The sequence below is a fragment of the Alligator mississippiensis genome, chromosome 4 (assembly GCF_030867095.1).
Source record: "Alligator mississippiensis isolate rAllMis1 chromosome 4, rAllMis1, whole genome shotgun sequence".
In the NCBI taxonomy this organism is placed as follows: Eukaryota; Metazoa; Chordata; order Crocodylia; family Alligatoridae; genus Alligator; species Alligator mississippiensis.
Window position 1 is genome coordinate 27030241 of NC_081827.1, and position 13499 is coordinate 27043739.

Here is a 13499-nt window from a genome sequence, read left to right on the forward strand (position 1 = left end):
TATTTTCCCCTACTACCGACCTTAAACAGATTTAGCTCAAACTTTCCATCCAATAAACATGCCTTTTTGGGCTTTAACCCACAAACATGGTGTTCATCTTGAAGTATGAAGTTACACACTGACGCAACCCATTATTACATATTGAAAAGAATAAGCACAATAGCATGAATATAATAGTATTATTTTTCAGAAGTTTGGGCTACTGTCTCTATTCTGCCATATAAAATGTGGCCAAGCAGGAGGCCATAAAGTCCAGTTCCAAGATGGGATTTCTGATGACAAAACTTTTTAAAATAATTCCAATAATCTGTATACTGTAAAAAAAAAGAGGAAAAAGATGTACATTTCTGTGATGAGCCTGTAAATTGGTCACTAAGTAGTATAAATACCTTTTTCACTACTGTTACTGAACCAATTTATTAAGCCATCTAGTAAATGCTAGCTTCTGTGCATCTTTTCCCTAAAAAGATGGCATGACAAACTGGAATGTCCCCCATATTATTCTTAGCCAGTATTTCTGACACTTTCTAAATAATGCATATGAAATGTTCCCCTTACCTGTGTTACTACAACTGCAGATTAAAAGTTTTTAAAAATCCAATTTTCCTTTTCACCACTTATGCTGTTTATTTTTTGCATTTTCCTCAGCTTGGACAGTGAACTAGACTGGTCAGAATCACTTTCTGGTTCTCTTATGTTACATTTGGGTTTCCAATGCTGCAAGGGAAGGTTTAATTTAAAAAATTCACAGAGAAGTAAAAAATTATGAAAAAAATATGTCTTTATTTTTGGCCTTGATAGCTTAACATGGCTTGCCAGTGTATTTTTAGATATCTACATATTTACTTCAAATGCACACAGCACTGCGGAGCTGCTATAGCTAATGGAGCATGAACTGAATTCTGTTCTAACAACACAACAGCTCCAAAGGCAGATTGCTTATTATTAGCAGTGTCAAAACCAAAAAACACAAATTGACTTTCAGATATAACTCAATTTCCTCAGTTGACAGTTACAGGGGAAAAAAGCCAAGTTTTAATTTGGGGCATGAGAAACTTTTCCATGTTGTTCATATCTAGATTCCTGGTACTTATGTTGCCACTTTTGCAGCATAATTATTCAAAATGTAGACATGCTTGAAAGGATGAATAATTTGAAAAGGTTGAAGTAGGAGCTGACCACTTATTGCTTCTAGATGTAAATAAATATACGTTAGACTAATAGAATTAGTCTTTAAGAAAACATGCATTGAGCCATTAATAGATTTGGTTAAAGAATGGCATGTAAGATACTTAAATGAAACAGTATCAGGCACTGAAGTCAATTAGATTCGCTACTGTCATCTAGTTTAAACCCTTAAACATTTCACAAGATTTAACATAAAGATGGTGGAGTATCATCATTGCCTCAAATATTTAAAGACATTAACATTTTATTCTTGGACATTTAACTGAACTTCAAAAATTTATTTCCCACACAGGCAACACTGAAAATCAGTTAGAGAGAGAAAAGGATTCTTACACCTTTATTATGTAAAGATGTCGTGAGTAACCTTTACTTTACTTCTAACTTATGGAACCCATGCACTCCCTTTCACTTTCTACAAGACTCATGATCGTAGACCTCCCTGGCTTCTCTAGATAATAAACCAGCGATTTTCCAGTGTCCCTGACACCCTTGGTGTCTTCAGGTCCTTTCAAAAGGTGCCACAGAGTGCTTCACAACGTTAGTACTGTTGGCTAGGCACACACGATTCACAAGATAAACCCAGAGATTTCAAATAAGAATTCATAGCGTTAAATACATTCTGAGCTGTTGGGGGCCTCAGTTCTTTGCAACCGAACAACTATCATTTTTCCATAGTCAAAACATGAGTAAAAAGTAAGCACTGGCCTTTTCCGAGTGATGCCTTGAGTCTAAAAAGGTTAAGAATAACTGTTATAAGCTCTCTGGCTGCAGAATGTGTCTTTGTGGTGTCTGGAGATGCCCTACTTCCCACATCTCCTACTGAACTCTCCAATGAAATATGAGCTTTCGTTTCTACTCAAGAAAACTTTTACAATCTTTTCTCCTATGCCTGAAGAAGGGTGCTTGTTCCCAAAAGTTTGTAATTAAAGAATTTTTTTTGCAAAAATCTGGTTGGTCTAATACAAGATATCACCTCTACCATGCGCTCCGATTCCTTTTGCCCCTAGACTAATACGGCTACAACCTGAATATCTCATACTTCCCACCTGTTGCTTATAATCAGTCAGCCTGTATTAAAATGGAACAAGTTAAGCAGGGGGGAAAGTTGGTTTTCTGCAAGAGGAATTTGGGATTCAGTTCCTAGATCTGCCATAGAATCCCTGGAAAATAGTAGCAAACACCACTTCCTTTTCCTTTCTCCTCCAGCTCACCTTTTTGGCACAGGAAACAGGCTTGCCTGATGATTTGCATAACAGCCTCAGTCTTTGAGAGTTTCTGAACTTTGATGCGATATAAAAGAAACCATACCACCATAGCAGTCAAATGGTGCGAGGAAAAAGTGGGGTCATATGAAGAAATTATACTTTTTAAACGTAGCCCTTGTATAATGACAGTATAGCCACTAAGACTGTTAACAATAGAGATCTCTTCTACAAGTGCCATCACCACTACTATTTCAGCACCAAGGTTAAGACCACTTGGAGTCTTCTGAAGGATCAACACTCCTGTGTCATGGTTAGCTCAAGTATCACAAGCAGCAGAACCACAACACAGCACAAGCTAATTTATCTGCTGGGGCAGATAAAAACCAAGGCACCAGGTCCACAGGAATGACATGACTGAGCTGTTAAAAATAAATAATTAAATAAATAAAAATAATAAATAAATAGACAGTTCAGAGGGAACCACCTGGTCCTGATGCAACAAATGGGAATTGCAACCGACTTAAAAAGGGAGCAAGGAATTCACTCTCAATCTCTGGTTAAAGCCTGTTAAGACACTGGAGAACTAGTACAATTAAACATTAAAAAGCCTTTATTTTACTAGAAGCAATCCCAAGAATTAGACCAAGTCATTTCTGAGCAACTTCACAATTATGTGAGCTTCACTGCAGCCATAAGTTAATTGGTTGCAATAAGTAGATTTATATTAAACATGATAACATTTGACAAATTGTCACCACTTCTGTGAAAGCCTCACAGATGCCTCTTTAATCTACTGAGATCCAAGGAATGTCAGAGTGGTGGAGAAACCCAGAGCTGACAGTTTATTTGGAATTTTCATAAATATGTTGTTGATATTCCTCATAAAGAGGAGACTGAGAAAAGTCAATAGCCCCAAGAGGAGAAGTAGAAGTGCTGTCATGAATTATAAATTGGTGAAGAGACCAACAAGAATAAGAATTAATGGCCTCTGTTTAATACAACACAGAGGTATTAACGCTGGGGTGCCTCACAGGCTTGTATGTGTAACAATCTGAAAAAGCATGAGAGAAATTAGGTGGTAAATTTTATCACTGACAACGTTATTTAGAAGAGGTAGGAATGCAGAAGACTCTGGATCTTCAGAGGATTAACAGCCAGATAAATGGGCAACAATTGCGAGTGCAATTCACAGTTGCCAGGTACAAGCTAATACTCACTGGAAGGAAGAAGGAATACCTACTGCAATGATTCTCAACCAGAGTGTCATGGGACCCTTTCAAGGGTGTTGTGACAATCCAGCCTCTGTATCAGATCACACGTCTTCCCAGAAACCCATAGACAAGCAGTGCCCACAGCTACTTCCCAGCAGCCCCCACGCTCCCAGCAGCATGCACTAATGCAGGCAGGCAGATGTGGGGCTGCATTTCTCAGCTTCGCTTGTCCTCCCCACTCCCAGAGCTGGCAGGAAGAGCAACAGATACTTGTGGTTCTGGTTGCCAGTGTGCAAGTAGCCAGAGCAGCCATGGCAGTGTTGGCTACTCTTGCCCCGCTCAGGTACAGACAAGGGGCTGGGAGGGGGCAGAGTGGAAAGTACAAAGCACAGTGGGGTAAGGTCCTGCCCCCACCATGCTCACCTGGCACCAGATAGATTCTTGCTCGGTGGTTCTCAGCAGTGATGCTGCTCACTTCCAAAAGTTGTGGAGGGGTGCCCCGTGTATAACAAGGTTGAGAACCACTAACCTAGAGGTAAGTTAACTGCAAAAACTCATGAAAATCATGTGTCACTGTGGATACCAAAAACCCCTGCCCAACACAATAGCAGTCAAGAACAAGCAAATAATATTATGATCATTAAAGAATGAAATAGAAGTACTGTTTTATTAAGTGACAGTCTAATATTCAATGACAACCCTTCTCCCAGGGCACAGCAGCAAGAGAGCTGACGTAACTTCCTACAAATTCAGAGGCGCAAGTGTGAATCTCACTTGGGATTGAGCAAGACAGACAGACAGGAATTGCTTTTGTTAAATTAAATCAAATTAATCTTCTGGAACTCTGCCAAGACAGGTCATTGTGGTAATTCATATATTCTAAGCATCTCCTGTCACTGTACTGAAAGATTTGGGGGTGGGAGGGAATCGGTTTGTTTACTCTGTTCTTCAGATAACACTTTGGAAACAGTTAGCTGCCTTGTCTTAAGAGACCCATACCCCTATGGGAAACAAGAAAATAAATATTGAAACCAATAATTTAGGAATTGGTTTCAGTGTTCCTTTAAACCTTATAACATTAGGTTTGGAACAGTTTACAGCACAAACATGGCTTAAAATAATACTGTAGAAAACAGGGAAGGTGTAAAGGGATTAGATGCTTTGTAAAACTTGCTGCTCAAAGAAAGGCTAGTTTAGGGAAAATCCAAGTTTCCTGTTGCAGAAAAATGAAAGGGGAAAAAACACCCCCCTGAGCAGCTGGGCAAGAATAGTCTGTGGGTATGATTACTAAGCAAGCACAAGGAAACAAAACTAAATGACACACCTTTTCTTGCTCTTTATACTCATGTTTCCTTTATGAAGTACTAAAGAATGTTCAACCAATCAGACATTCACCTTGAGTGTTAAGTGCCTATAAAATGCTTTGAATAGCAAATGCCATCACACTATTGGTACAGAGTTAGTAGGTAGATGGAAACCAAGAACTGAGCCAACAATAAGTTTTTAATATATAAAATTAAAGAGTTAAAATAGCTAACAAGCTTGACTATGAGGATCCAAAAAATATCTAATTTGAGAAAACCTCATTTGCAGCCTAACTAGTGAAAGAACTTTGCCTCTGCAGTACTCACAGGGCAACTTATCCCTGTATGATCTAATTTACAGGATATCCCATGCAGAAGCAGGATAATACACTGGTAAAAACTAAAAAAGCTATTACCTGTGCAAAATGCAGTCCGGCTGCATAACAGCTCAAACTCCTTTGAGCTGAGCAAGTTGTGCACTGTACTTAATCATAGTTTCAGAAAACATTTTAAGCAGAATTCTACTGATTTTGGCAAAAACTAGAAAACCAGAATGGAGAGGTGGGAGAGCATAGGAACACTCATTTGTCTATCAGCCTGAACAGATTTCAGCTAGCTTTATAATGGTGTTTGGAGCAAAGAATCAACAGGTGCCAACCACTATTACAATAACAAGACCCCTCCATCTGTAGTCAGCTGATCTCCGGTAGAGTTTTTGACTTATCTCCTACATCAAAGTAAGTGAAATAAGAGTGGGAAGGAGGCCAGAACACCTGGCATCAGAATTTGGGAAAACAGTACAGAGGGCATCCACAAAAACTCCTCTCAGAGGGAGGAAGGGATGAATGAAGGGCGCACAGAACCTCTTACTTGGGGAAAAGAAAGGCCAATATTATGGGGAACTGGAATATCCAAACAGTCCCTGGCAGGTGGCAGAGAAAGGCTGAACTGGGGAAGTGAGAAACTGGAGTTCCCATGACCTGGAAGCCATGATAGGCAGAGACTTTAGCATAGTGGAGAAGGCACAAGAAGTGGGATGGGAAGGATAATGTGTAGACAAAGCCTCTGGTACAAAGCGCACTGAATGTGGGGGGTGCTGCATGAAGCCCTGAAAATACAGGGATATGGAAAAAATGACACAGAGATCACTGACAAAACAGAGGACTTCAAGTTGTTCCTGCAACAGTTTGCAATGCATGAAACTTACAGAAGTAGGCAAGCCAGCAACCCTTTCATTTGGTGGTCTCTTATTCCCAGGTCACAGGTGATGTTGCCCATGAGACTCCTGGACGTGGCTTTTAGCCACAGGAAATGGAAGACTTAAAACTAAGGCTGATCAGGAAAGCAAGGGAGGATGTTGCCTAGAGTGCATTACTCATTCAGTAGTGCTGCCACAGGCCAGAGAAGTTCAGAACCACTGTTCTCATAACACTCCCCCCCTACCCCACCCCCACTACTAATACCATATTGTATTGCAAAAACATGCCCCCAAACAGCATGCACACCCCCCACCTCGATATTCTGCCTTCAAAAACATTTTTTTCAGAGTCATGGCCAACTGTGAGACAGAGTAAGTCCTCCTGGAAACAAAGTATCCAGGAAGCATGGCATCAGGAACTTCCTGGTGTGGTGAACTATTCATCTTCTGCAATTCCACACTTCCGGGGCCCCATGTTCCCAGGAGGACATATTCGAGGTCAAGCAAGATTAGGCCCCAGACTCTTGCAAGGGCAATAACAAGACTATTAGTTCTTTAGTGTCAGAAGTTCTTTACGTAGGTTCCTCTATAGCAGGGGTGTCTAACCTTTTTTAATGTGGGGCCAGATCATGAACTTTTCATCACCCAGTGGGCCAGCAAGCCATATTCAAAGACCTCACAGGAAGCGGTATCATATCACCCCCACCCCCGCCAACACAAAAGTACAGTGTTTACGTTCGTTTCCTGCTGCAGCACCTCAGGCCTCAGAAAACAGCATGGAGGGCCGCATGGCAGCCCGTGGGCTGTATGTTGGACAAGCCTGCTCTATAGAAAGCACTGCTGCTTTGGGCACAAGTTACAGAGCTCTGCCAACAACTATGGCTACGGCAAGGGTAATACAGGACTCTGCCCCTTCAATTTATTGAGCAGGCACAAGCAACAGCTATCTTGGCAGCTGCATGGCATGCACAGTACTTCCATGCGTACTCCTTTTCCAACAAAAGCAGCTTCCATGCTTAGAACACACACCCCAATTTTGGGGGCAGGAAAAGGGACATGTGTCATATGAGAAAAAGTAGTATTTTACATCAGAAGGGCTCCCCCCCACCCATTTCAGCTATTATGTAGTGCGGTGTTTTACTACAGAAAACTACAACACCACATCAACTCTCAGATGCTATCAGTGCTTCAACAAGTCTAAAAGAACACTGACGTGGAAGTCACGACACTTTGCAATTAGGTTTGCCAAAACAAAAAGACACTTCTTCACTATAAGCATCTTTACATGGATCTTAAATGCAATAAGACATTCAGGACACCCCTGAAAGCTTTGTTTCACAGTAAAAGAACAACGTGCTAAAAAAAAAAAGATGGTATTCACTTACCTGCAAGATACCTGCCCCACTATTAAAGAATGACCATTACTGCAGTATGTCTAAGAGGTTGTCCCACACCCTGAGAATGAGGTAGGCAGAGTCAGCAGAGCAGGACTATATACTAGGGGTAGTAATGAGAAAGCAAAGTATGTGCAAGTCTACCAGGAATCAGGTCATACACAGCATGGAGAGTGAAAACAATGCAATAATGTGAAGCACAAGAATAATTTACTTCTCCCACTATTTTTGCTTTGTTATCAAAATAGTTATATTAATGCATCAGTGGAAGACAGTCAGTGTAACTAAGTTTTCTACCTAAAAATCTAGAACCATTTGTTGCATATTTCCACAGACCCAGTTCATAATGCAAGGTCAACACCAAGAAAGGCGGTGTCCAGTCTACAAAGGTCTGAAATTCATCCAGCAGATGTCTACCACCATCTAGAACTACTTAAAATACTGATAGTGAGCATAGCAACATGCCACACGAATGGCATCAAAACCAATAAAACTTCAGTCCCTAGTTTCTAACATTCCTAGTACCAGAAGTGACCTTCCCACCATGCTGTACAAAAACAGATACAGGAGAAAGTGACAACTTGCTGATGTTAACACAGTAATCCCTGATAGCCAAGTTAGTTCAGGGTTCATTTCACAGTTCATAGCATTAAACTCCTGCACAAATAAAGGGCCAGCTCCCAAGTTTCACCCCACCCCAAGCCCTACACATTAGTAACATTCAAAGGCACTCACAATAATGAAGCCTCATTATCAAATTCAAATTCATGGGTGGTTAAAAGTAGCACAGCCAGTTATTGATCTCACTTTGATGCACACAGCAAGCTGAGTTCCAATGAGGGCAAACTGGTTGTCCTATGTAGATGGCTTTTCTTAAACAGACAAAACATTCCCACACCTGACTGACAGCAATTGCCGAGAACTCAATCACTGGAATAGGATTAGGAGGTAAACGTCTCAACTGGAGACAGCTTCTTCAGAGGTTCCCCAATCCATCTAATATTATAGGATTCCTTTATATTATTGACGGACATGTTAGTAGTGCACACGACAGTTCCCCTGATAAATACTCTAGTACTAAAAATAGTGGGATTTACAATTTTTTTAAAGCTGGATTTTATGAACTGCCAGATGTTTTTCTGAGATTGCTACAAAAAAATGCTTTCACTGAACAAATCTGATCGATTAGAAAAGTGATAGCATAATCCAGGGAGAAGTAGTGCAGCTTCTGTTATCTACCAAGACCCAGGAAATCATTTAAGCACAATCCAAAGACACAGGCACCTGAGAGGAGATGCAGGAACCTGCAGCAGGCACATTTGCAAGTTCTACTTCTTGCTCATGAAGATAGTGAAGGAAAGCAGCTCCCAACTGCATTTGCTGTGACAACAGAGGATGTTCTAGCTCAGCGGTTCCCAAACTCTGACAGATTGCGCAACACCAATTTAAAATGATACAACCATAAGTACCACCAGCAAATTTTTGTGATAAAGTAATTATAATAAATTATCTGTTAAGTGTACCACTGACAGGTTGTCTGCGTACCACTGGTGGTACCCGTACCAGATTGGGAACCACTGCTCTAACTGCAGCAAGAAGTGTTATCCAAACTACGAGGCATCCTACATAAATCTTCCCTTAAAACTTCCACAGCTGTCCGAGTTTGTGGACCAGGTACAGTAGGCAATGTCAGCAGCATTTCACATACCACAGTAACTGGAAAAAATTGGCCCCTTGCTATGTTAGCACTCAGACTTGCTGCTCCTAGTGCAAATGCTCTGACAGCAATTTCAGTGTTAGGGCAGCGGTGTCAAACATATTGCCCATGAGCTAGATCCGGCCTATGGAGCAACTCAGTCTGGCCGCCTGGACTCCTAACAGGCCACTGGGAGTTGGGGGTGCGACGTGCTGAAGAGCCCTAGGGCTCCAGTAGACACGGCCATCGAAAGCAGGATGGCAAGCGAGGACTGATACAGCTGCCCTTTGTCCACTTCATCCATCACCACTGCTGTGGCACCAGCTTCTGGGCTGCTGATGCCACAAGCCACACAGGGCAGGCCGTAGGAGCCACAGCTGCGCTGTGCCACAGCAGAGGCTGCTCACCCCGGCAGGAAGCAGATCCTCCCAGAGATCACGGCGAGTGTGACACAAGCGCCTTCCGCGCCAGGGGGCTTCACGAGGCACCTGCATGGTCCGGCCGCCGCCCCTGGGGGAGCCGCCCCGCGGCACGCGCGCCAGGGCCGGGCCGGGGACAGGCGGCCACGCCCGCCCCGCGCCAGCAGCGCGTCTGCATCCCCGCAGAGGCCGCCCCAAGCCGGGCAGCCGCGACGGCTCCGGCAGCCCCAGCCCGGCCGGGGCCGCCCCCAGAGGAGCCTCCCTGCGGCCCACCCGCGGCTTTCACTTTCACTGCGCGGGGCCGCGGCAGCCCCGCTCGCCCCCCCGCGGCCGGCCGGCCCCCCCGCGGGTCGCGTGCTGCGGAGCACGGCCGGGTACCCGGCGGGACCCACCCGCCCGCCCGCCCGCACCTTGTAGGAGTCGGTGGCCAGAAGGATGCTGAACTCGGCGCCCGCCATGGCCCGGCCCAGCCCGGCCCCACGCGCCGCTGCCGCCACCGCTGCACTACTGGGCTTCCCCACAGCCCGCCGCTGCCCCAGCGCCGCGCACCCGGGGGGCGGGGCCGTGACATCACGGAACCAGGGGCGAGGCCTCTCTTGGATTGGGCCGGGGGCGTGAGGTCACGCAGGTAGGGGCGGGGCCAGCGCCTCACGCATGCTCGGCTCGGAAGAGGGGCGGGGCCGAGGCCGGCCAGCAGCGGAGGGAAAGGGGCTGTGACGTCACAAGGGCGGCGGCCGAAGGCGCTGCCCCCATTGGGTAGAACCCATGAACCAGGCGTGGGGAGATGATGGGGGGGGGGGAAAGAAGTGTGCGCATGCGCGCTGGCGGTGCTCCGCTTTCGTTTCTCCAGCGCGGGGCAGGGCTGCCGGGAAGCAGGGCTGTAGCTCCCCACCCTCTCCCCCCGGCTGCAGTGCAATGAGTCAAAGCCGGGCGGCGGGGGAGGGAGCCGAGGCGACCGGGCGAGAGGGGCCTCGGCCCCGGGAGCGAGCGAGGAAAGTCCAGTACAGGGCTCCCCACCCTGCCCTGTCGGGACAGGTGCCACCACCCGGAGCCCCGCGCCATCGTGGCGGGGTGCCCCCTGCCCGCCCAGCAGCAGCAGCAGCAGCAGCGGGGTTGGTGGTGCCGAGTTGGGCCCCTGCCTCATTCTGCCCTCCCGCCCTGGGTCCCCTCCGGGCTGGGGAGGCCCCGGGGAAGGGCAGCAGGGCAGGGCAGGGGGCCGCATCTGCCCCTTGCCATGGGCTCCGCTCCAGCCTTGCTGCCCGTGGGGGAGGGGAGCCACTGCTGGGGAGGGCAGGGGGCTGCAGACCTGGCCCCATAGCCCTGGCAGCTGAGGCCCCTTCCAGCAGGCCTGGGGGTTTGGGGAGCAAGGGACACCAGGAGGACCACAAGGCTGTGGGCGATGAGGGTCACTGGCAGGACTAGTGAACTGTGGGTCGGGAGTGAGGGGCACCAGTAGGGCTTGGGGGGCTGTGGATTGGGAGTGAGGGGCACTGACAGGGGCAGGGCACTGGCCTATCAGGGCTGCTCTGTGCCACAAAGCAGTTGGGGGGGGGGGGACAGCCACAGCTGGACCTGTGTCCTGGTAAGCCAAGGGGGCAGGGGGAGCTCTGATTTTCCAAAACCCCCCAAATCAAACACCAAAATGTACAGGTATTTAGAACTGTATTACAGTGATTGAGGCGCTGGTGGTAGGCTTCCAAATTGCTTTAAAATTGTAAATATATCAGTGAAACAGAGTTCACCTGATATATATAGTGGCTTGATTTTAATCATGGAAAAACACAGACTTGGGGGTTTTTAATCAGAGAATTTGCAGTTTGTATCAGAGAATGTGTAACTTCTAGACAGAAAACCAGGATCACTCACCCAGCTTGCACCCACTCCACAACAAAAAGCGTGCTAGTCTTGGAACATCATTGCTTCAGCAACTTCCTTTCACCTTCTTGCCTATCACCCTTGATCATAAAACACTTTTTCTAAACCACTTTTTCTCCACTTAAATTCCTTCCAAGGGCCCATCCCTAATGCAATGCAGGCAGCATGGGTATGGGGACATTTGGACATTCGGCATTAGCGCTACGTACAATTGTTGGTTATTGTGTCCTTAAAACTTGATCTTGCCAGGACACAGCTAATCACTAGGGCTGCGCGAAGTTTTGCCAGCAGTTTCATTTCGTTGCTGTCTCTACTTGTTTGGAGTTCGAAACAGCAAAATTGAAATGAAACAGCTTTAAAACAGCCTTGAAACGAAATGAGGCAAGTTGAAACGTTTCAAAAATTTTGAAATGTTTAGTTTCAAAGCTCAAGCTGGGCTTGCCTGCAGGGAAACAGAAACTAAAGGAAGGAGAGAGATGGGGGGGCGGAGGCAGGGAAGGAGTGCTCTCATTATTGACCTTGTAGTTGGCCAGTGACTCATCCTTTCCTGAGGTCCCTCCCAAACACCCATGTCATGAGTTTTGCCTGTCAGCAGCTAGGGGTGCAGGACCTCAGAACCCAGAGTCCCCCTGCACCTATCTCCTTGACAGCTGGCAGGCTTTGTGGCTGCAGCAGGGCCTGCAGCTTTCATCCTGCTGCGCCTTAACACATAGTGTCACCCATATCATGAGTTTTGCTTGTTTGCAGCTTGAGGTGCAGTTTCCCCCAAACCCCTGCACCTGTCTCCTTGAAACTTGGCAGGCTTCGTGGCCTCAGCAGGGGCTACCATCCCTGCAGTTTTGACCCCGCTGTGGCTTAACACATACACGTGACATGAGTTTTGCTTTCAACACTTTGAGGTGCAGTTTCCCCGAACCTCCTGCACCTATCTCCTTGAAACTTGGCAGGCTTCATGCCCTCAGAAGGGGCTACGATTCCTGCAAGTTTCATCCAAATCGGGCCAAAAATGACAAAGTTTATAAGCTGTTTTGAGCTTCCCCATTATAGCCTATGGGTGAAATGTTGAAATGAAACAGCAGAACAGTTTCGACGAATGGGAACAGTGGTTTTGAGTCGAAACAAAATTCGAAACGAAATGCAGTTCTGTCGAAATGCAAGTCGAAACGGAACGGTGCTGTTTTGCACAGCCCTAATCACCGCCTTGCTTTACCCACCATCTCTATCTTTAGACCAGTGATTCTCAACCTTTTTTGTAACAGGACCCATTTGTAAATATTGGCCAGTCCCAACCCAGTGCTCCTCATTCCCGACCTGCTGTTCCCTGCACCCAGGTCCTAGCCCCCTGGAGTGTGGGGCAGAAAGTGTGTGTGGGGCAGGGTGGAGTGTGAGTGGGGCATGGGGGCCTCCAAGCATCCCCTTCCAGGCTGGAACTCTGCTAGCCTACAAGGGAAAGCCATCACTTTTCACATTTTTCTCCTTAAAAGGAGAATCCATTTTTAAAATTTGTTCACAAATCTTTCATATATTCTTGCAACCCCCAGGTTGAGAAACACTTGTTTTAGAATGCCTGGGGAAGGCCCTCCATCTTTCTTTGCATTCTCCCTATCTAGTGTAGTGTAGGCCTGATCAGGAATAAAAACAAATAGTTATAAATGATCAAAAGAAGAAAAAGTACATTGTCTGAACAATTGCAGGAAACTGGAAAACAAGCTGGGAAAAAGAAATCCTACCGGGGTTCAGTTTTTAAAAGTCATGACATTTCTCTGTCGAAGGCTCGGCTAGTGTACTGTCAAACCTTCAGCAGCCTGATTAATGATGATTTGCTCAGACAGAATCTTTAATCAGCATCTTTCCCCTCCCCCTGCCCCAAGCTCCCCAGTTGCATCTGACAACATGTCAGAGCTTGAATAATGGTTTAATTTAGCTTAGGTGAAAGTATCTGAAGTCGTATCTGTAACGAAATATTGGAATGTTAGAACACTTTGGAGTATTAATAGAAAGTAGTACTA

At 45.9% G+C, this 13499-nt stretch overlaps 1 protein-coding gene across 1 annotated transcript in view; it reads right to left on the bottom strand.

Annotated features, from left to right (window-relative positions):
* NAMPT (nicotinamide phosphoribosyltransferase) overlaps window positions 1-10162 on the bottom strand; it is a 39989-nt gene extending 29827 nt beyond the window's left edge. The window contains 1 exon segment of the mRNA XM_006276629.4: window positions 10026-10162. Within this exon segment, the coding sequence (XP_006276691.2) occupies window positions 10026-10073 (48 nt within the window). The 5' untranslated portion in view covers window positions 10074-10162.
* Window positions 10163-13499: the final 3337 nt, after the last annotated feature.